Raw genomic sequence first — 23264 nt, forward strand, 5'->3', positions numbered from 1 at the left:
TGAGCCTCGTGTCAAGATATTGTGAAACGGGCTGCCACTGGAAACCTGTAGTTTTCAATGAAAGAGGGTTCTTTGACCCTTCTCGCTGACTCAGTCCTTTTAAAGTGAGGGAATTGATGCCCCAACACGAAGGAGTGACTTGCTTGAGGTGACATAGCTCTTCAAGACAATGAGATGCTAGTTGTGTTTCTTCGAGGAACTCAAGCCTGTGGCCCCCACTCCGCCCTGCTGCAGACGTGGATTGGATGCCACTTTGCTTCCGTGGGCCTGAAAGTACCCAAGGCTGTTGCACCAGGAAATGAGTGAGAAATGCATTGTTTTGTCTTGAGTTTTTGTACCTTTTTTTTTCTTTTAATTTCTGATGCAACTGAGAGAGAGCCAACTCAAACCAGTTTAAGCAAAAATAGTGAATCTACGAGCTTATTTAATGGGGAGATCCAAGGATACAGTTCAAGCATGGATTCATTCAGTGAATTCAGAGCCACTCAAAAATGCCACCAAACACCCCCCTCTCTCCCTCTTTCTCCGTCTCTTTTCTTTGTTACCCCATGGGGAAATCTGCCTGAGAATGAAGCCAGCGGGCAGGAAGGCGAGGATGGCCACCAGAGGCCCGGGCTTCTGTTTAGTCAGCCCGTCAGCCCCATCGGAAAAGCAGTGTCTGTCTCCCGAGAGCACCGTGAGAGCTCCAGGTGGACAGTTCTCACTGGCCCGACCTGGGCGAAGTGGACATCTCTTCCCTCATCCTTGTAGTCAGAGGGACAGTGTGCTAGTCCCAACAACTCAGGTGTTTTACATGCCGCCTGGATCAGGGGCTCAGGAAGCCTCTCCAGCATCAAGTGGACAGAGAATGGAGAAGGACATGGTTCCTCAAAGAAAATGGGGAGAGAGAAGTAACACCAGGCAGACAAAAGCAGCTGACTCTCTTTGTAATAAATTACACAGAAATTTTAAAGGAATGCAGAGCAGAAGCAAACAACAGAAGGAAATGCTCCCCACCACGTGCCCCGGCCCCCGCCCTCCCCGAGGTCTGCACTCCAAATCCCAGATGGAACTTGGGAAGGGCTGACCTTATCCCTCTCTTGGTGCTCTGGCTCCTTTCTTGTAAGCGTACCACACAGAACCCCCAGCAGGGGAAGAAGTGGGACCCTGGCTAGACGGGCCCGGGAAACTGCAAGGGTGAGGCCCCAGCAAAGGGCTCTTGGCTCTTCTCCCTTAGCTTCCCCAGGGGGGCAGCCACACTGGCTCAGATCAAGCTATCTTGTCTGTGAAATAAATTGAAAATTCCTCACAGTGAGAAGTACTTGACCCTGTTATCAGGCTAACGTGCACAGGGTTAATCAAGTGACCTCTGTCTGGGAGCGTTCCACCAGTCTTTATTTCAGATCTCTGGGGAGTGAGAAAAGGCTCACTTGCCCTTAACTGGCCTCATCAGGGATAGCACATCCTGCTGCCCCAACTGCTCAGGTCTGGAGCAACGCCAGCCCCCCCCCCGCCCCCCCCTCCCCCGGCCTATACTCCCTTGCTTCTCTCAGAGTCCTCAGAGGGGAGCAGATGTATATCTGGCTCTCCTGGAGGGAGGAAAGACCACCATGTTCTATCGAGAGTCTTTGTGACACTGTGCTGGAGAGATAGGGAGCCTACCTGTTGTCCTGCAGAATCCTTAAAGGGCATGAAAACATTTAAAAAGAAACAAAAAGATTATGGAAAAAATGTCAACCACCGTCACTGAATTTCCTCCTTGGCTGTTTTTATTACCATATACCTTTGACCGATGGAGAATACAAAATCCAGAGAAAGGAAAGGAGCCTCTGAAAATGGAACCATCTATTCGCAGCATTTTAAGGAAGTAAAGATTCATTATGAACTATAATTGATAATCTCAAACTATTACCCACATAATCTACCCTGTCTGGATTTTTTAACATGGGGAGTTGGATTATACAAGTACCTGGAGTTCACAAGGAAGATCATTAAAGCAGGAAACTATAATTGAAAGGTGATTAGGTAAGAGTTGTACTGGGAGGAATATGGCCAAGGGAGACAAATTTAGAGCTGGTGATGGGGAATACCGGGAAGGAGATATGTATAGCCAATGTGTTTCTTCATTATATCACCCAGGAAACTTCTCAGGCACTTTAATCAAGATGATTCTTTTGTGCTAAGAAAGAAGGGAATTGGGTAAGCTAGTGTTAACTAGAATTAGTGTTTGGTTCTGTTGCCCTCCCGTGATTTTATCCAAAAAATTATGTTGTATGAATTGGGAAAGCTCTTCCTGTGTTGAATCCAAAAGGAAGATTCTTCAACTGCTATTTCAAAAGACCTTAATAATTTAACAGGATCAGGAGTGACCTGGTGGGTCAGCTCCAAGATCATTACAGGCAAGTATCTCTGAACATGGCACCAGAATGCTATTTATGTTCAGTAGGGTTTGCATTCCTCCTGCCAGCTTCAGAGATAAACGTTAGTATTTTGGCCCAGTGCAGCTTTATCATTGATAAATCTGCCAAAGACCATTGCGCATCTATAGTTTTTACCTTGTACCACTTCTTTGGCTTATATGTTTCATAAATTTACCAACTGCTCTGTTCTTAAATTCTCTTTCTTTCATGTTTCAATATTTGACACTTTTCATTCTTATAATCTGAGAGTGTGTTTTCTCCTATTGGTTTCATTAAAAATTGTTTCAGCATTAAATGTATTCTTTGTGTGGCAACCGTCACTGCTGTTGACTATTTCCAGCTCACTTCCTTCTGGATACACGGTAGGCTGGTACCGTGTGCTTCTTCTGTGGGCAGAGCAGAACCATGTGACTGATTCTGGCCAATGAGCTGGGAGCAGAAGTGATTTGTTTCCTTGTAAGCAGAAGTATTCAAATACCAGTCGTAGACCCTTGAGGGCTCCTTTTCCCCTCCTGTGGTTCTGTGGACAGAAACATTTGGAGGGGGGCAGTTCTACCAGCATGTGTGACCATAATGAACAAAGCATCACTGTCCGCCTGCATTGGGTATGAAGTGGGAGCCAGAAATATATCTTCACTGTTGGAAACCTCTGAGCCTTTAACCCTGTTACCCCAGCCTAACCTAGCCTGTTCTGACTGCTGTACTTAAATTTTATATTTTGTGAAGAAGATACAGAAGAGAATTGGTGTTTTCCCCTATATCAGGTCCCCCCACTACGCCGTGCTGATGGGAGCTTTCCAAGTGTTTTTCTTGTGTCCCCACTGTGTTTTTAACTGGTACTTGAAGGCAAGTGTGGGTTGCACTGGAATTCCAGGCCGAGTCCACCAATGGGCAGATACCAAGAATAATATGTTGTTTCTTTGGTCATGATTATTTAGGAAGAGAATAGAAAATGGACTGTGTGGGAGAGCAGCAGGAGAGGGATAACAGCACAAAGGGTACGTGCAGTTTGCTAAGACAACACACTTTCACTGGACAGAGAAAGAAAAATAAATATATTGAACTGGCTCCAACAAGTTCAGTGTCCCAGCAGTCACACATTACTCCACTTAGTCTCTATCATGCAAGGTTTTGTCCTTCCCATTTAGTCTGAAGCCACCTGCCCTACAGATTCCAGTTTATTCCACTCCTTTCATAGCCAAAGTCTCTCCCGATCAGTACAAATTATATTGACTGGTGAGCAGAATGTGGCGGTCCAGGGGAGAGGGTTGGCAGTTGCCTGTTGGCGCAGCTCGTACTGAGCAGCTGACCTGGGCCTGGTGTTACAAGTGCACCTCACAGATGAATAAGAGGTGGCAACATAATTAATGAAATGCTGCAGTGGTTTTTGTTTTTTTTTTTTAAATTTCCTAAACCTGCTCAGCCAGCCCTCTTCCCATATATCTCTTGCTCTCTCTTTTTGTCAGCTGGTTCAAGGAAAATGTTTTTAATGAAAATGCCCCAGGATTAGGAGTCAAAACTGAAGTCTGGTGTCAACTCTTCAAATATTAACTGGGTAAACTTAGGTATGTTCTGTAAGCTCCATGGTCCTTTCCATGGAGATACCAGCACTAATACCTAAGACATGCTATGTTAGAAAAATATTGAGAAATAGGCAACTTTGCCAATATAAAGGGTTCAATGCATATATATTATATATATGGTGTATATACTTATGTATATTTTATATAAAATATATAACAAGTCATGATGTGATAGAAAAATACAGAATAAACAATTCTGCAAATGGCTTGAAAAACATTTAAAATTGTGGAAATCTGTCAACAATTTCGTACTCATTTGAGCAGAGCATTACATGGTTCTAATTGAGATTACTCTTGTATGCAATGTACATTTCATTTGGTTTTGTTTCTGTGCATAATTTCTTTCCCATAGATACATGTTCTTTACCACATGTCCTTTGATGCAAGTTGAATACGTGAAACATACTTTGTGCTACCAGATTATTTTGGCGTAGCCTGCTTAATTTTGTAAATGATACAGATAAATCCAGTGAAGCAATGTTATAAACCAAAACAAATCCAGGAAGTTAATTGTTTTCACAAGGAACTCTCCTGGAGATTATAAATTAGAAATATGTTGTTCTGATGAACACTTTCTTCTGGTTTAGTTATTTATACCTCTCACTTGAGGAAAAAACATCCTCAGGAATAAGAAATAAATATCACTTCAGCTGGTTGAAAGAGAGAAGTCTTTCTCTTGTGAATACATATTTCCCTTTTGGCCACATGATGGACTCTGCAAAACAAGGCAATTCATTAATTACTTCTGACAAGTCTTTCCCATTTGAGTTAAAATATTCCTCTGCAAATATAAACATAGATATGTACACATATATATGCATATGTATGTAAATGTGTATATTTCACACATATATGATGTGTGTATGTATACAGACACACACACACACATTTCTGGGTTTCATTAGCAAAAACCTTGCTGATTGACCTCTACTAAAAGTCCTGTCAGATTCCCATAAAGACCTTACCAAGTAAATTATAAGATAGAATAGGAACCAAAAATTCCAACACTTTAGAGATCACACAGGAAAAACATTCTGCACAGTCTGTGCTAGAAATCTGTTCCTATAAACCCGGAGCATTCCAGAAGATTCCCAGTGCCCAGGAAAAAGAGTAATAGAGAGCCTAATATAGAGGAGAAGGTTGTTTTCAACATAATTGTATCACAACCTTGTTTTTCTGCATGGTATGCCAAATGAAAGCATTTGAGATGCTGAGCTTGCACTGGATCCCAGGTGCTCAACTGCAGGTCACTGACAGTCATCCCAAGTTCCTGTTGTTTAGCAAACAAGTTCATCTGCAGGGCAGTTCAGTTCCATTACTCATAGGGGGGTCTGCCGGGGACTCTCTGCTTCAAAACAAAGCCATCAGGCTCTGCTTAATTGGTAAAAAGATCATTCAGAGGTGTCATTTTGGCAACTCAGTAGACTAAGTGAAACTGGACCAATTTTTATAAAAGGATAAAAAATGGTTGTCAGAAAGCATCTAACTAGGGGCCTCTGGGTGGCTCAGTTGTTAAGCGCCTGCCTTTGGCTCAGGTCATGATCCCAGGGTCCTGGGATCGAGCCCCACATCCGGCTCTGTGCTCCACGGGAAGCCTGCTTCTCCCTCTCCCACTCCCCCTGCTTGTGTTCCCCTTCTTGCTGTCTCTCTCTCTCTCAAATAAATAAAAAAATTAATTAATTTAAAAAAAAGAAAGCATCTAACTAGATTTAAATAGCTTATTAAATAAAATATTAAATTGATGATTAGACTATTAAAAATAAAGTAAGGAGTCCAGATAAAAATAATAGGAGCGTGATTTTCCCTGATAGCTTTTCAGAAATTGTTCAGAAGGATAAGAAAATTGAGCTGGATTTTCTACTTTAAACAAGTGAACAGAACAGTTTCACCTTTTCTATCAAACCTATCTTTATTCTGTTACTACCCAAACATGGTTCTTTGTCCTTTGTTGGGGTTCTGTATTTCATGGCCCAGAATCCCATAGGTCTGCCCAGTACATGGGTGTCAGCCTGGGGAGTGTTTTAGCTAATGTCCATAAGCAGGAAACAAGGATCAGCCAATGCATCACTGAGATTGTGCTTACAGTTTGTTCCAACTGTATAATTTATTATTTTAGTGGAACTATATTTACTGTTCAATAAATATTCATAAAGTATCTATTCTGTGAAAGCCACAGCGTACAGTTAGGGGAAGAGGAAGGAAGCACAGAGAGGAATAAGATGGAGTCTACTCTCAAGAAGTAAAATTAATGCATACAAATCTCACCAGAATGTATAAAGTGTACATAATTACTTCTTTTCAGTTTTTGTGTATAACAAATGCTCTTTCAAAAAACTGGGGGTGAATTTTCTAGGATAACACAGGATAATTTTTTAAGAGCAGAAATGTTTGTATTTACTAATAGTTTGTCCTATTTTGTAGCAATTAGGATGTAAGCTCGGGTCATGCTTTAAAAATCACTATGTGTGCGTATTCTGGAATAAAAACTCAAAATCATACAAGACTCATTTATAGAATTCACAGGCATAACATTAGGACGCCTTGGTAACTACAGTAAATACTTCTCAGCACGTTTGTTTATTGTCGGCATGGCAATTTTGGAGGCACTCACTGTAACACTTCTCCTTTCAGATATCAGAACTGCTGATCCACAAGCTCAACCAAAACTCGGTGCACTTTGAGCTGAAGCCTGGGGTCCAAATCCTTGTCCACGCAGCCCACTTAACAGCAGGTCAGTTTCCAGGTCCGTGGCTGCCGGCTGGTGGCTCTAGCAAAGGGTGATCCCAATCCGCTTTTTTGGCACAGATGAAATGATGGCACTGCTAATGAGAAATAAGAGCACCAGTCTTTGGAGGTTCCCTTACTTGGCGTTTTTGCCCTAATGCGGACCCGTAAGACAGCAGAATAAGGAGACTTTCCTACTTAAGTCACTGGCAAAAACTGTCAGGGAATCACCTAAATACATACTCCTCAAATGATGCCATGCTCCTTCTCAACAGAATTCTTAAAAATAAAGTTAACCCAGGGGCACCTGGGTGGCTCAGTTGGTTAAGCAACTGCCTTCGGCTCAGGTCATGATCCTGGAGTCCCAGGATCGAGTCCCGCATCGGACTCCCTGCTCAGCGGGGAGTCTGCTTCTCCCTCTGATCCTCCCCCTCTCATGCTCTCTGTCTCCCATTCTCTCTCTCAGATAAATAAATAAAAAATCTTTAAAATAAAAAAAAATAAAAAAAATAAAGTTAACCTTACAAATAACTGTTTTCCGATCTTTCTGCAAAACCTTATTTTCAGTTATTTATGTTATAAAGAATTTTCTTTAAGTTTTGGGATAATGAGTAGAAATAACTGGAACTTAGGCATTGCACAGGGCCATAACCAAGATAAACCCTGAGTGGGTCATGCATGATCTTAGTATCATTAAGCTTCTGTCTCTTCACCTGGAAAAGCGGGGGGGAGGGGGAACCTCCTTCTAAGGCTATGTAGAAATCTCAGTGATAACTCAGATAATTCCAAGTGTATAGAAATAGGTATTATTGTGTTACATTAATAATAAATTAACAATATTTATTGAGTACTTATTTTTTCAGAGTATAGTGCTGGTGCTGCATGGAATACAAAGGCTAACAAGAAATGGTCTTTAGCCTCAAAAACCATATAATCTGATTGTGGTGTGGCATAGTTGGATGGTAACAGTGTGGTGGTGTGATGAGGTGCAGGAAATGGGCAATGGCGGGATATCTCATGAGTAAAGTGAATAAATGCTTATATAGAGAGCTGATATACTTAAGCACTTAGACTTTGCAATTTTGCAGCCAGATCGTTGGTTTCAGTCTTAGCTCCCTCACTTACTTGCCATATAGACCTTTAGAAGAGACTTAACTTCTCGGAAGCTTTGAAATGGCACTAGCACCGATGTCCATGGGATTATGTGAGGATGAAGTTAATTCAGGAAATGCACTTAGAGTAGTTCCTGGCACATAGTAAACTATTTTTCCCTTCTTTTTTTTATTATTAACAATCAAAGCTGTATAGCAAATTTAAAGCAGAAAGGAACTGCGAGTATTCATAATGATACAGGAAAGCTTCATGGAGAAGATGGTCTTTGGGAGAAGATGGAAAGGATTAACCTCAAGAGACCATTCCAAGCACCAAAACCCCAAAGAAGGAGTGTGAAAGTCTCCAGAGCTTTGGAGATGCTGAATAAGTGGAAACAAAGAGCAGCAGTTCTCACTTCCATTCTTTGGATTTCTGGAGATTCCAGAGGTGTACCTAAGTCTAGAGGAAGGCCAAGCAGTTTGGCTGCTAGCCTCTTTTCTGTTCAGATCATATATTGTTTTCTTTGTTTATTAAGGTTTCATGAAATATTTTGTTTAGAAAAACTCCCACTGCCTTAAAATATATATATATATATATATATATATATATATATATATATAAAAGTCACTGTTGTGAGCATGGGAAATGGAAGAGGAGCATGGAAGTATGCCAGGCTGCAGTTTGTACTTAATTTGGTGGGCTCTGGGAAGCCATCAAGATGTTTAAATGGAGGTGTGACTGATTCAGAGTATCCCTTGAAGAAGATGACTCTTAAGAGCAAGGAGGATTGAGGAGAGCTGGTTTTGTGTTCTCCAGCCTGCCATCCTAATTCATCCATTGAACAGGCATTTAGAGTGCCTGCCTACTCTGAGCCAAGCAATGTCCTCAGCATAGGATAGAGTCTGTGCCCTCATGAAGCTTCCATGCCTGGGGAAAGCCATGCAGGGAACAAATTAACAAATGCTACTTTCTGAATTGTATTGCTGATGAAAATGCCATGAAGAAATTGAGAAAATGTGAGAGTATAGAGAACAATTAAGCAAGACCTATGAGAAAAACCTTTAAGCCTAAGGCATGAAAGAAAGCTGCCAAGTTATCTCAGGGCATTTGATGATCTAGATTAGTGGTTTCCACTAAAAGGTTGACCTTTGGTTTTTGGTGATTGGTGGTGACACGTGGCAATTACACACGGCTCGTTGTACCGGAAAACAAAGTACAAAAATATCAGTTGTAGTCATCCTGATAGCCAAGCCACTGACAAAATTTTCACATGAGTGGCAAGTAACAACCTGAAATTGTTTTAAATAGATTTACTGATTAATTAGACAGCCTAGCCTGTTTAGGTGGCAGACTGAACCTTATCATCCTCTCCTATAATAGCTAGAGCTACTTGTTCTCTTTCAGTTTAGAGGTTAAAAACAGCTGAGCCTGATGTTCCATACTGAATTCTGGATTTGAAGGGAGGTGGCCAACTTAGCCCATCCCTTGTAGTGCAAAATTTGCTTTACAGTTGTGCAGCTTCTAAATGAACACTATCTTCAGGCAACAAATTTTGCTGTGGAGTAGCTTGATTTATTAGAAAAAAACTCCCTTACTGTTTACCAGGGGCCTCTATTGGAAAGGGGACCATCTAGGTTAAATTAGGCAGAGAACTAACCCCACTCCTCCAGCTCTGAAGGCCACCTGCGTTTCACACCTTTGCTTCCTCCCATACTCCCATACTTATCTTCCATCAGTTATTCTACGTACCTGATTTTTATTTAACTGATTTTCATATCACACTCCAGAGATGGTTCAGAATATCTTGCTGAATTTGAAACCTAATTTCAAATGTTACTTAGGAAGTTTCCTATAATGGCAACTGGTAGAGCTGGGATCAGGCTAAAAAAAACAGGGATCAAAAAAGTGGTAATTAGCTGAAACTGATTTAGCCAGGGCTTGGCCAGGGAAACGGATACAGCAAAGGCATGCAAAGGCATCCGTGTGGGATTCATCGTTCCACATGGGAAAGAAAGTCCATTCCCAGTAACCGTGAACAGTTAATACCACCAATGTAAGTTCCAGATGGCAAAGTTGGGAATATCTGGAACTTCTCCAATTAATGTTCATGGTTCATTCCATCGCTGGGAACTTGGGGAACAGGACTCAGATCTCTGGGAAGAAGGGGTGGCCAAAAGGAAGGTATGTTACTGGGAGCTCATGTAAACCCGCTGAGATTTGAAGACTCCCCACAACACAGATCAGTATGATGCAAGATTATCAAGAGAGTAAAATTAAAAAGTAGTTTGAGGCAAAACCCCAGTGTTAGACTAAGCAATTGGGAGGAAGTGAGACAAGTCTTTGACTTCCAACCATTGTGGGTTGTTCAGGGTTCTTCTCTGTTAGATTGGACAGTAGGACCTTTTGGCAGGATAATTCCAAACCTGGACCAACTGGCATTATTGATCTTCCTATCATGACTGGCTCAGTGACTGCAGTAGATGTAGACTTATATGTGAATAATCAGCTCCAGTTTGAAGAGTAAAGGGAGAGGACATCAAGGGCTGACAGAATAATGGAATTGGAAACTTTGTCTCTGTTGAGTGTTGCCATGTTCCTCATAAAAGCGGTAAAATTGGCCCTACCCACAGGTGCAGCATCACTCTCAGCCTGACTGTCACTACAAAAGACAAGGTTTATGTAAAGATGGGCACTCTTTGGTACCTCTGGTGAGGAAGTAAAGTATGTGAGGTATCTGTTTCCCTTAGAGCGCCCCTGAGTCGGCCCCGGCCATCTGATTGTTGTAAACTATTTGAACAGAGCAGTAGATTGTGTCTACCAAGAAGCTAAAGTGAATTCTTTCACACTTAGAAAACGTGGCACACTGGGTGGGAGATCAGTGGATTGAGACACTTGCCACACTTTCATTAAGTTAAAATCGGCACATTCCTATTTGGCTGCCTAGGAAGAAAAGGATGAAGATAAGTGGGGAAAAGAGGAAACAGTGAGGAAGAGTATTTGATGCCGAAGTTCTACCTCACTCCCTTTCCCTTCTTTTCATCCCCCCTGCAGGCAGGAGGACATAAAAATTAAAAAAAAAAAAAAAAAAAAAAGAAGAAGAAGAAGGAAAAAGGACGGCGGTTTGCAACATTTCATGTCTCCTAAGCAGGATTGCTAATACCTTCCCAGGGACCATCCCAGCACACTGCTGCATTCCATTAATTGCCCAGCAGATGTTCATCAGCCTTCTTTTAAAAATGTTTGAGCCAGAGTATGTTGCTAGTAAGAGAGGCAGTGCATAATTTGGTTTGTCCCCAAGGAAAAAGAGCTGTCTCCTTTCAGAAATTTACTGGCCTTGTTTTGTTTTTCAAATTCAGTTCCCTGTTTGCAGGTAAGCACTTCTAGGTCTGAATGTCATTAGAGACTGACTGGGTTTAGGTTGTTCGCCCCATGTTCTACCTGGGAATTCATTAGCTTTGGTATCTACACTGAGCTCAACTTCTAACGCAGTCCTTGTTTTGTTCTTAGTGATTCCTGTGCTTCTCCCTTTCTCTTCAGTTCCTCTTGAGAGCTCAGCCACTCAACAACGTTGTTTCTGAAATTCTCTTTGTGGAAAAAAGGGATTTTAAATTACATGTGAACAGGGTGAGAATGAGAAGCTGTTAAGGAGAAGTTGAGGGAGGACTGTGACCAGCTGTAGCTGTTTTTGCCTTTTGGGACCTGAAAGCATCCGTCGTGTTTAGCGGACAAAGGCCATGATGTTACACAGCCCAGAGAGTGGGAAAAAGGGGTAGAAATCAATCAAGCTGGGTCCTAGACTAGAAATGCCGGTGTTTTGACTGTGTACCTTTGCTCATGCTGTTCCCAAGCAGAATATTCCTCCCCCATTCGCCACCTCTCTCCATCTCCTCTTTGTATTTTAAGGCTCAACTCAGTGCCAGCATTTCCATGGTGTCTTTCTAGAGACTTTACTAGAAAAAAGTACTTTTACTACTTTTACTTTATTATCATCTCTCCCTTCTCTGAACTCACATGGATTTTTAAAACCTGTATTTGTCTGATGATGATCATGGTAACCATTGTACCTGGCAGAGAACTTGCACATATCAGGTGCTCAGTAACTATGGCTTTTATAAATAATTATATGTGTAATCAATTTATAACCACTAGAGATAGATTCAAAATCCCGTTCCCCCAGGTAACCAATTGTGATCCTGCTCCATGACATGCTGCTTCTTACTAAACAACTGGTGAGGGGAGCCTTGCCTTCCTGTATCCAACAAGCATCCGAGGAAAATGCATCTCGGTGTTTTTCTTATGTCAGGTATCCCTTCAGGAAGTATTATAGTTGTTTATATACACGTTGTGGGAAATGAGTAGATTGAAGAAAAATTAGAGTTCTGCGTCTCGGAACAAGAGAACCTAGAGACCAAGCGAGAAGGAGGGCTATTCCTGAAGGAGACTGCAGCAAGTCTGCATATCAGCATTTATTTCCCTGCCCTGGTCACTGGCAGGAGTGTTTCCCCACGTCGGAGAGCAGCCTCACTTCATGGCAGAGCTCAGGGTCAACACCTTAGATTGCACTCTCCTGACCTTATCAAACCAGACCTTCTTCACATCTTTTGCGACATCTCCCTGGAACGCTCTCTCATCCATGCAAATTTTACGCTGGCCTTTGATTTTTTGTTTATTTATATTATTTTTATTTATCTATAATCTTCCACATTTTAAGAGCTGTGATGTCATCCTAGGGAGAGTTTTTCCAGTAAGACTCACAGGAAGACGTCAAATCTGATGCAGAGCATTTGATCTCTGTAGGTACTTACGGAAAAACAAAACCTAAGCTGTTAAGAAAATAACCTTGTAATGCCAGTAGTTTTCTCATTGCCCCAGTAACTTGGAATTTACTCAAGGGTGAGGTCCGTTTCAAATTTATCATCTGTTCTTCACACGACTCTGTGCCTCACTTTGCAATTATGCCTTCAAAATTCTGTTTATCTGGGGATGTGAGGTGAGCTAGGACCCTCATTCACTCCACACTGGCTCGACCTGAGGCACGAAAATGATTTGCATGAAACTTTGCTAATTCTAAATAAAGAAGATGAAGAATATTCCATGCAGAAGGCTCAAGAAAGATGAGCCCTAATGTTGAATATGAGTTCACCAAAGAAAGAGAAAATAAGCATGCTATGTTGAGGAGCTACGTTGAACAGAGGCAGATCTGTATGTGGTTTTTGTACAAAGTGATGCATAGTTTGACGTGGTTTGGTGTATCTAGATATATATCCTTAAATATTCCTAATTGGTGTATCTCCTGAAGGTGAAATTATGAGCAGAGGAAAGAGAGAGGGATAAATTCAGGGAAATCAAGTCTGCCATTATTTTGATACTCCATTTATATTATAAACTGCTATTCATCGTCCACGCAGACTAGTGAGACAACTCTCATTAATGCATCCTTGAAATTACAAAGTATGATGAATGTGGAAAAGGAAAGAAGGGGCAGATGGAAAGATTTTTTAAATAATAAGTTTGGGCAGGGCACCTGGATGGCTCAGTCGGTTAAGTGTCTGCCTTCGGCTCGGGTCATGATCCCAGGGTCCTGGGATTGGGCCCCGCGTCGGGCTCCCTGCTCAGCGAGGAGTCTGCTTCTCTCTCCCTCTGCCGTTCCCCCTGCTTGTGCCTCTCTCTCAAATAAATAAATAAAATCTTTTAAAAATAATAATAAGAGGTTTGGGCAACAGTCAATAATCCTGTCTCTTTTTAACAAAGTATCTATGCATTTTACAAGACCTTTTCAACCCAAGAGGCAAGAGATGGTAATTTATCTGATAGAGATGGAGACCTAGAAGTAGGAGCCTCTTTTTTGGTTGCCACAGATTAGTGGTTCATGTTGGGTTTGATGTCATAAAGCATAGGAATGGAAAACCCCACCTCGAGGCTGGAAATAAGTTGAAACTCAGGTGAGCCCAGGAGCAGACTACATATTCAACTCAGAGCTTTGATTTACTACCTTTTAGCAGGTTCTTGGGTTGGAGGGGTCTGCTGACAGTGGATAGATCAAAGCCCTAATTGCTGGTACAAATCTTTCAAGCTACTTCACACTCTGTATCTTTGTTGTTGTGAGGACCCATGGTCATGAGTAAATTTGGTGATTATATTTCAGAGTGGGAGTGGCGGAAAGCAACTTAAAAATGTGTCATTCTTTCAAGATAGAAGAGGTGAGGCTCTGCATGAGAATGGAAGTTACTCAGCTGACAAGCAAGGGATAACACTGACATCTTATTTGAGAACACAACACCTAACCCGATTGATTCACACTAAATTAACAAACAACAGCACTATGGGGATGATTTGCATTTCACAGGAGTGGTTTATTGGATAAATAAACTGAAATTGAGGTGGTAGGGGCTGCTCCACAGAGGACCTAGAAGAGCTAGAAGGGCTGAAACTGATCCTTCCCTCAAAACAGGTATGGTTGGAAAGACTCTGTACAATCCAGTGTAGACCATCCCAGCGATAAAGCAGCTGTTCTTGACCCGACTCTACATGGTGGTGACTTTGGCAGCTTCACAAAAATAGAGATTTTTCAGGACTCCCTGAACATACCCTGAATCCGAATCCCAAGGAGTGATACCTGAATATCTGCATTTTTAACAAGTTCCCCCAATGATGCAGATACAGCCACATCTGTCCCCAGGCTCACCAACCACTCCAGTAGAACATTGCACAGACACAACGCCATCTGCATAACAAGGGGAGGTGCATGCACACATGTCTGTCACCAGCAATAAATCCAGTTTACAGCTCAGAGCATCCACTAAAACAGAGGCATGCATTAAAAAAGAAGGGTCTGTGATATTAAGTGTAGGAGGAAATTAGTAATAAACATTAAAATCTAATTTTCCGCCTATCTGGAGCCAACCTAATTGGCAGAATGGGTAGATGACAGTGGGAGGAAGGGGGAACAAAATGGAACATGTCTCTGAATCTGAGATCTACTCTATCCATAATCTAGACAAATGGCAAAGGCCAGCCAAGAGCTGTGGCCGTGAGGCAGTTGAAAAATGATTAAAGTGTGAACTAGAATCTTAGTGGCAGATGTAATTGAATAGCCGTGAGTTTTATGAAAGTTGAACAAATTATATTATCTAGATGCTATTAATGTGCTAGTGTGAGCAGAAAATGATACATCTGCATCTCACTGTAGTTTTGCATGTGTTAGAGAATCAGGGTGCTCTTCAACCCTCAGCTTCTTCAGAGTTTTGGATACATATGATAAAAAAAATGTGAAAGGTTAATATTTCTCAAAGGAAGAGCCTCAAATTGCAGGTTGAATTACAAAAAAATTAATACACAGTAACCTCCTACCCCCTCCTGTCTTGTCTAGCAGTCACCTGATTTAAGCTGTTGGGTTTAAGAAAGCTGTCCTTTGTCAAGGGTATGTGTGGGTTTTTAATAAAACTGTTATCTTGTGTGATCTTGGCCCTCCATGGTTGCTGCTAACTGGTTCAATTTCTTTTTTTTCTTTTTTCTTTTCTTTTTTTTTTTTTTTTTTTGGTGTAATAAAGAGATACTATCACAGAGGTATTAGAGAACTAATATTTCCGGGCTTCAGTTGCTACCCTTGGATATGTTATGAGTAAATGTGGAAGGGGATGAGGAACCAGAATTTCAGCCTAGGTCAGGATACATCATGAATTCTGCCTGACAGTTTCATATTGAGAAAGATCCTTTCCACTTGAAGGCAGAATTAGCATTAGTCGAGAAGCTTTAGAAAATACAGTATAATCTAAGCCATATCATTATGGATGCAGATGCCACATTGTGGAGTTGTGGGGCTCTGAACTGTAAAGTGAAATAAATTGTTGCAATAACATTTTCCATTTAGGGATGAAATTAATACTAGTGAAATTCTTCCACAGCCAATAGATTCATCTGTCCCTTTAGTCTCTGGTTGCCTTGTTATCTACACAGTTACCATTTATAAGTCTTTGTGAATAAAGTCATCCTAGTAGTATTTTTCCTTTCTTCTTCTTTTTTGCCCCAGATAAGTGTATATATACACTATATGTATATATACATATACGCTATATGTATATATATATTTTTTTTCCTCTGCAAATATTTAGGCTGTTTCACATCATGTGGATCCATTGGCTTCCGACAACTACTAAGCCATTATGATGTTATGGCAAGTAAGAACAGATGCCAGGATATCTAAACATACCCCTTTCCCCAGTGCAGTTACATAATGTGATACTTTCATAAATATACCAGGGGCCAGCACTGAGGTTGCTCTTTAGCTTCTAATAGATTCTTTCTTCATCGTTTTTTTCTAAGATTTTTCTGGGCCCATAAAGAAGCCTTAAATATCTACATGGTAACTGGCCTGAGTTGGCCCAGCGTGAGGTGTTTCTAGAAACTCTTGGGTGAAAAATGGTCAAGGGGGAGTGATCAGATGAACCATCCAGAGACAGGGTACAAACATGCATCACGTTGGACATAGGTAGAAGTAATAAGTAGTTAGGATGCACCAGATACAGTTCCCCAAGGGGAAGGCAAGGCACATAGTCCAGAGAAATTGGCAGGAAACAGAAGCCAGGAGAACACATGTAAAAGACAAAGAAGACACAGGAACCTAGGTCAAGCTACTTTTTAGACACTAAGTTTCATGTATCTAGAGTGACGGAGGACTGTTCTGGATTATATCTATAGTGTGTGCATAAACTTTAATTGCATTCCTTTTCATTAGTAAAGTGTTCTGGTTTAGAAGAGAATAGTTAGGATTATCATACTTATATCCTGCCTCCCTGCCAGTGGGGGCAGAGGTCCACAGCAAGAAGTGAGTAATGTAGAGCCCAAACATAGAATTGCTAATTGGAGATTTAAACAGTTGAAAGAGAAGAGTTTTGAATAGAGAAGGTATTAGTAAGCTACTGCTGTGTAACAAAGACTACCCAGAAATTCACTGGCTTAATGGTGAGCATTTATTATTGCTGTTGAGTCTATGGATCAGTTGGATGGTCCTGGTTCTATCTGTGCTCATTGTGTGTCTGCAATCAGCTATGGGTCTTTGAGTGGGGAGTTCTACTGGTCTTACCTGGGCTGCCCCGGGTGTTGGGCATCTGCTGGCTCTAGGCTGCTCTAGAACAGCCTTGATTAGGATAATTAAGTCCTCCTCCACATGGTCCGTCATGCCTGATCAGGCTACTCTGGATGTGTTCATACGTGACAATGACAGGATTCCGAGAGAGAGCAGAAGTGCAGAGGCTCGAAGCTCACAACTGGCACACCCTCATTCTCATGTCATTCCGTGGCCACATGATGTTGTAGCCCTACCCCAGATTCAAGGGATGAGGAAACAGATTTCACGTGGTGGTACGAAAAGCTTCAAACTCAAATTGTAGAAGGCTTGGGACATAGATGGAGGTAGGGAATTGATCCAGCAATACAATCAATCTCCACAAGGCTGAGCACTCTCGCAGGGGAGACCTGAATGCTTTTAGGAAGTGTAGCAGGGTCTCCTGAAGTCATAACCAGGTTAAGCTACTATGAGTAATCAAAGGGTGTGTTTTTTGTTTTGTTTTATTTTTAGTGACCCAGAGAATATAAAGGTCAGCCACACTCTAAAGATAAGGACTGGATGTTTTAGGAATGGTAGTAGGTGGGATCTAACATGCGGTGCTCTCAAACTGGTATGCAGAACAATGACATATGTAGTGTGTTACATGTCCAGATTTCTGGGACTGATTCTTAGAGACGTAGTTTTTTTTTTTCCTCAAGTTAAGCCTAAGAGACTGCATTTTCACACATTCTCAGGTGACTCTGATTCAGGTAGTCTGCAAACTTCTACTTTAAGAAACACTTTCCAAAGTAAGCAGGATGTCTTGTTGACTTTCAACCCTAGAAAACCAAAATGCATCTTTCTCTTCCTGTCTGTCAATTACAGTGATAAGTTTGGTCTTTGAGGTACCCAGAGTTATCATTACTTGGCCAAGTGACCTAAACTCCATGACTGGATGTTCTTGAAGACTCATCTTCAGTTTAAAACTAGCAGCACTGTTTTACTCGTCATTAGAGCTTCCTTGGAGTTCTCACACTGTCTGGCTGTTAGGCCTGCTGGATCATGGCTTTATCCCAACAGAGTATGGCAGGCCTTAAGACTGTCATGATTGGGTTTGGATATGAACTGACAGAAAGGCCTGTTGGCCAAGAAAGAGTGCTTTTTACTGTAAATGAAAACCTTTTGCTCTTTCTGTTTTCTTTTCTTTTTTTGTTTAAGATGTTATTTATCGATCTTTTTATCTATTTGAGACAGAGAGAGAGGTGGGGGGAGGGCCAGAGGGAGAGAGAAGCAAACTCCCCACTGAGCAGGGAGCCCGATGTGGGGCTCCATCCCAGGACCCGGAGATCATGACCTGAGCTGAAGGCAGACACTTAACCGACTCAGCCACCCAGGTGCCCCACTCTTTCTGTTTTCTAAATAAATTCTGTTTGTGCCATTCCCATATCACTTTAATTTCTGGAAAGAGATTTCAGACCACATGGATTTTGTGATATTCCAGGCATGTAACTGAAGCCCAGTATAGTTGTGCTTTGGAGGCAGTAGTCAAAAAGAAATTCAAGATTTGGCAAACTTGCTTTTGTAAGTTCCTTGACCTCACTAACTTCTGGATTAGAAATGTAGAAATGAATTAGAAATGTAGTTCAGGGTTTCAGAGTACTAGTGCAGGTAGAAATTCTCCAAGAAAGTCCCTTTGCTCGAATGAGAGTGAATACAAAGAGCACGGTTTCACCAGCCGATGCCACCTTATTGTTGACTTTACAACTTGGAAATAAACCAAACAAAGGGGCAAGGCTGCAGCAAAGGGGAAAGTGGTACCCAGGGTAAAGCTTTTCCTCAAGCATGTTGTGTGGGACCTTGGTCTGGAAAGGGGCTGTGGCCATATATGGCAAACACTATGGTAGAGTTAAATGAATTTCTTTCCTGCAGGACTGCTGTGAACTTTTTTTTTTTTTAAGATGTATTTATTTATTTTAGAGGCAGGGGAAGAGCAGTGGAAAAGGGAGAGAGAGAATCCCAAGCAGGCTCAACACCCAGTGCAGAGCCCGAGGCAAGGCTTGATCCCACAACCCTGAGATCATGACCTGAGCTGAAACTAAGAGTCAGACACCCAGCCGACTGAGCCACCCAGGTGCCCAAGGACTGCTGTGAACACTCAGTTACTGATGAGCATTGCAAATCTCCAAGATGGGGAATACTGTATATACCATTTCCCCAAATTATCTAACCATGGAACCCTTTTGTTATCTTTTGGGGCTTGTTTTCTGTAGAATATGCTAGCAATGATATGACAGTGTTAAAAATACTGAGCATGTCCTATGTGCTGGACACTATGCCAAGTGCTATAAAGATCCCATCTTGTTTTATTCTCACAACTTTCCAGAACAAGCACTTAGTGTTACCTCCATTATGCAGATGAGGAAACTGAGGTTCAGTTTAAGTCACTTAAGTCCCACAAGTGGCATACTCAGAATCTGATTCTCAAAAGGGACCGTATCAATTTCTTGACCCCAGTCATGGAGTTCTGAGATTGCTCTCGTGTGCACAGGCTGTGAACATTTATTTATATATTCCAGTCACTTGAATTTCACAGGAAGACTGTTGTCCTTACTGTAAGCACTGCTGTTGTTATAATCAACCTGGGTCCTCATGAATAGAACATGATAATTCAGTGCATTTCTGAGTCCTCCCAGGATTTCAGAAACAGTGTGTGCCCGCACCCACACTTAGAAATGTGAAGTTAGTGGCGCCTGGGTCGTTCAGTCGGTTAAGTGTCCGACTCTTGATTTCGGCTCAGGTCATGCTCTCAGGGTCGTAAGGATCGATCCCCACATCGGGCTCTGCGCTGGGCATGGAGCCTGCTTAAGATTCTCTCTCTCCACCCCTCCCCCACTCCCTCTCTTAAAAAAAAAAAAAGGAGAAGAAAAAAAGGTGGAGTCACCTACAGTAGGGTCCTATCCATGCTTTACTCTGTGTGGATAAGGACAAATAAACTGCTCAGCATTTTCCTTCACGCTTCTACCTCGTTTAGGCTGCAACTGGAGAGGGATTAATTTATGCTAATTCCACACAACCAGCTAAAGCCCATTTATCACAAGTTTCCATCCTCAGCAGAATACACTCAAACGCACATAAGCGTCAGGCACACGAAGGTAAGGCAGCCGCCGCTGTGAGCAGCGGTAACAGGCCCGCTTACATTCAGGGCAGGTCAGGGAGCAGCTCAGCAGCGGAACACACGGGGCAGTGGCGTCCAATCTCCGCCTGCTTGGCCCGCTGGCCCACCTCTGAGACTAAGAGGTGCAGAGATGGGGGAGCAGAGAGCCGCGCTTTAGGTCTCAGAACACAGAAGCTCCTTTTCCCAAAATGCTATGCTAATTACTTACCAGTGCTAATGCCCTTGTGTACGAATGATGTTTTAAGTAGGAATGATTTAGAATTGAATGATAGAAACTTGTGATGTGGAGAAAGAGGATGAGGAAGGGAAGAGAAATGTGTGTGTGTGCGTGTGTGTTTGCTTTCTCTTTTAGCAAGAGCCTGGCCAAAGCAATTTCCTCTCTTTAGTTTTCCATTTATTTCAAATGCCAACCCTTTCAAGCAGGCTTAGTATCCCTCTTGGTTACTCCATAGCACTGCTCTCTGCTTATTCTGACAAAGCAGGCCACTAGGAATTACAAGTTTAGCTAATAAAGCTAAGCTGCCTCTAACCATCCTAACCAGAGGGGCCCGTCCCTGAATCTGCCTTTGTTCCCTGCCAAACTAAGGGCTTGCATTAGAAGATTACCTATAAATTAGCTTCCCATTTTTATTTCCTTGAGTGTGATAACAGTATTGTGATAATGTCAAGAGAGAGAAGGACCTTATCTTTTAGAGTTACAGATGGAATTACACGATGGCTAAGATTTGCTTCAGAATAATCCAATGGTTGGGGTTGTGAGGACTGGTGGGGGAAAAAAATAAAACAATTTTTTTTTTTTTAAGATTTTATTTATTTGCGAGAGAGAGAATGAGAGACAGAGAGCATGAGAGGGAGGAGGGTCAGAAAGAGAAGCAGACTCCCCGCCGAGCAGGGAGCCCGATGCGGGACTCGATCCAGGGACTCCAGGATCATGACCTGAGCCGAAAGCAGTCGCTTAACCAACTGAGCCACCCAGGCGCCCCAAAAATAAAACAATATTGTCTGCGGGTTGATGTTTGTTGAAGCCGGGTGCTGGGTACATTTCTTTACGCACATGTACCGTACACACATATGCATATGTATGTACACACACGTGTCGCCCAAGTGTAAGAGAGCATGCTTTATGATTCTAACTGGTCCTTTTAAGACTTGGTAATATTTAATTTGCTTTTCGCACTGTAGTTTTAGCCCTAATCCCCACTCTCAGAAATATGTTTTTAAATTTCCAGTATCTTCCATTGAAATTAGCTCCGTGTGTGTGTTTTTGGTAGGACTCAGGTTCAAATCTTTGTTCTTCCACTTCCTAGTTTCGAGTCCTTTGGAAGGACATTAACCAGTGAGAGCCTCACTGTTTTTATCTCTTCAGCGGAGGTCACAGCCCTGCCTTCCATTTGTGGAAATCAGTTGCGATAATGTCTATGAAAAATGGAAGGTGTCCCCTTCCCCGGTGACATCCTACCAATTGCAGTGTGAGTTCTGAAGGTTTTCTGGACTCCTTTGCTAATGGCACTGTGTTTGCCTAAGTAAATGAAAGACACTTTTATTTTTCTCATTTTGACCCGGAAGCACGGGAGCCTTGGGTGTCTCCTTACGGACTCCTCACACACAGACTCACCCATGGGCCCTGCAAGGCATAAGCACTGCTTGACGTAGGAGAGAGAATCACAGGGGTTGCTTGATTTCCCTGCTTCCTAAAAGCTGATTCTACTAAAACAACTAAACCTGTTTTCTGAGAAACAAGGTTTGACCTGTTTCCCAGCAAAACTATTTGGTATCTGGAACATGCTCTCCAGTTGCGTCGAGTGGCTGGAACATAACCTGACAGTAACCAGACAGAGCGGAAGGAGCCTCGAGTCTTGCTGGAGTCCTTCAGTATCCCGGGGTCTCTTCTTGAACTTTTGCACCCAGGTGACCAGAACATTGCCTTCTGGGCTCTCAACAGAGAAAGCCACAGAAAATGGTGCTTGAAAGTCACCTATATTTCTGAGTATCAGACTTTACTTAAATGATGGAAGGCAAAGTACAGCATCCGGGCCTTCCAAGGTGTACACGTGGCGTGTCTTTTATGCTTGAGCGATGCTATTTTTGCAACACATCAGTTTTTTTAGAGGGTGAAAGTTAATTGCAAACAAAGTCCTTAAAGCACGACAGAGTTGATCCTAAGATTGCAGAGGATCTGGAGGTGGAGAGAGATGCTCCCAAGAGCTGCGGTCTAAGGGTAAACTCAGGGAGGAGAATCTGTTATGGATGCAAAGAGGAGAACTCCGTGCATCCTGGTGCCTCTTGGCACGAGCTGCTCTCAGGGCTTTGGGAAGTCGTCGAGACAACATCGGGTCGCACACCCCTCTGCTTGCACCACAGCGGCTGCTCTTGTAAAATAGTCACTTAGCCGTCAGCTTCCTGTGTGCCGAAAAGATAAGCGTGCTCCATGACCCTACAGCCCTTTGTCTCACATGACCCTTGCAGGGACAGGAGTGAGAGATAGCAGATCATTCGTAAGAATATTCCTGTTGCTTTTTCTGGTGATGTGCGTTGCTTAGTGTGAGAAAAGCTTGCACTCAAAGTATAGGAAAAATTAATAATTACAGTCTGATAAATATTGATCAAATAGAATAGCAGCAACAATAGTAAGACAGGCTGATACTTAAGGAAGACTTTCTGTGTGCCCCTCTCTGTTATCAGTGCTTTATGTACGTGGACTCACCTGGTCCTCACACAGACCCCATGAGATATGCACTATTATTCTCTCACCACGTAAGCCCATTAAGGTGAAATCACTTGCCTAGGATCACAGGGCCTGTGCGTGCTAGCGCAGGCCTGGAATCCGAGCAGTCTGGCTCCAGGGCCCCACCGCACTTCCCGAATAGGCCAGCTGGAATGGTCTGGGGGCGGGGGCAGGCTCAGATGCCCCCCACCCACGCCAGCCATGTGACACGCATCTGTGCGTAGGCCCCCCGTGGTTTCCTGGGACTCACCGTGCCTCTGTGTGAATGAAGAGCGTCAGCATCTTACGGAGTCAGGCATGCCCGTGTCTCTGGCCATGACCGTGCTTTGTGTTCTTCCCTAGCCCCGCTGGTGGACCTCACTCCAACCCACAGTGGATCCGCCATGCTGATGCTGCTCTCGGTGCTGTTTGTAGGGCTGGCCGTGTTCGTCATCTACAAGTTTAAAAGGTATGTGGCCCTCCGTCCACATCTCCCCTCCCCCTTCCTTCTCCCTGACAGGTGTGGAAGCACGTGTTGCCG

At 42.6% G+C, this 23264-nt stretch overlaps 1 protein-coding gene across 1 annotated transcript in view; it reads left to right on the forward strand.

Annotated features, from left to right (window-relative positions):
- SORCS1 (sortilin related VPS10 domain containing receptor 1) overlaps positions 1 to 23264 on the forward strand; it is a 107988-nt gene that overhangs the window by 82857 nt on the left and 1867 nt on the right. Inside the window, exons 18-19 of the mRNA XM_081823576.1 lie at positions 6614 to 6713; positions 23087 to 23192. Of these exons, the coding sequence (XP_081679702.1) occupies positions 6614 to 6713; positions 23087 to 23192 (206 nt within the window). The remainder of the gene's footprint in view (positions 1 to 6613; positions 6714 to 23086; positions 23193 to 23264) is intronic.

This window comes from Leptonychotes weddellii, chromosome 6, assembly GCF_054177405.1.
Source record: "Leptonychotes weddellii isolate Sample4059 chromosome 6, ASM5417740v2, whole genome shotgun sequence".
In the NCBI taxonomy this organism is placed as follows: Eukaryota; Metazoa; Chordata; class Mammalia; order Carnivora; family Phocidae; genus Leptonychotes; species Leptonychotes weddellii.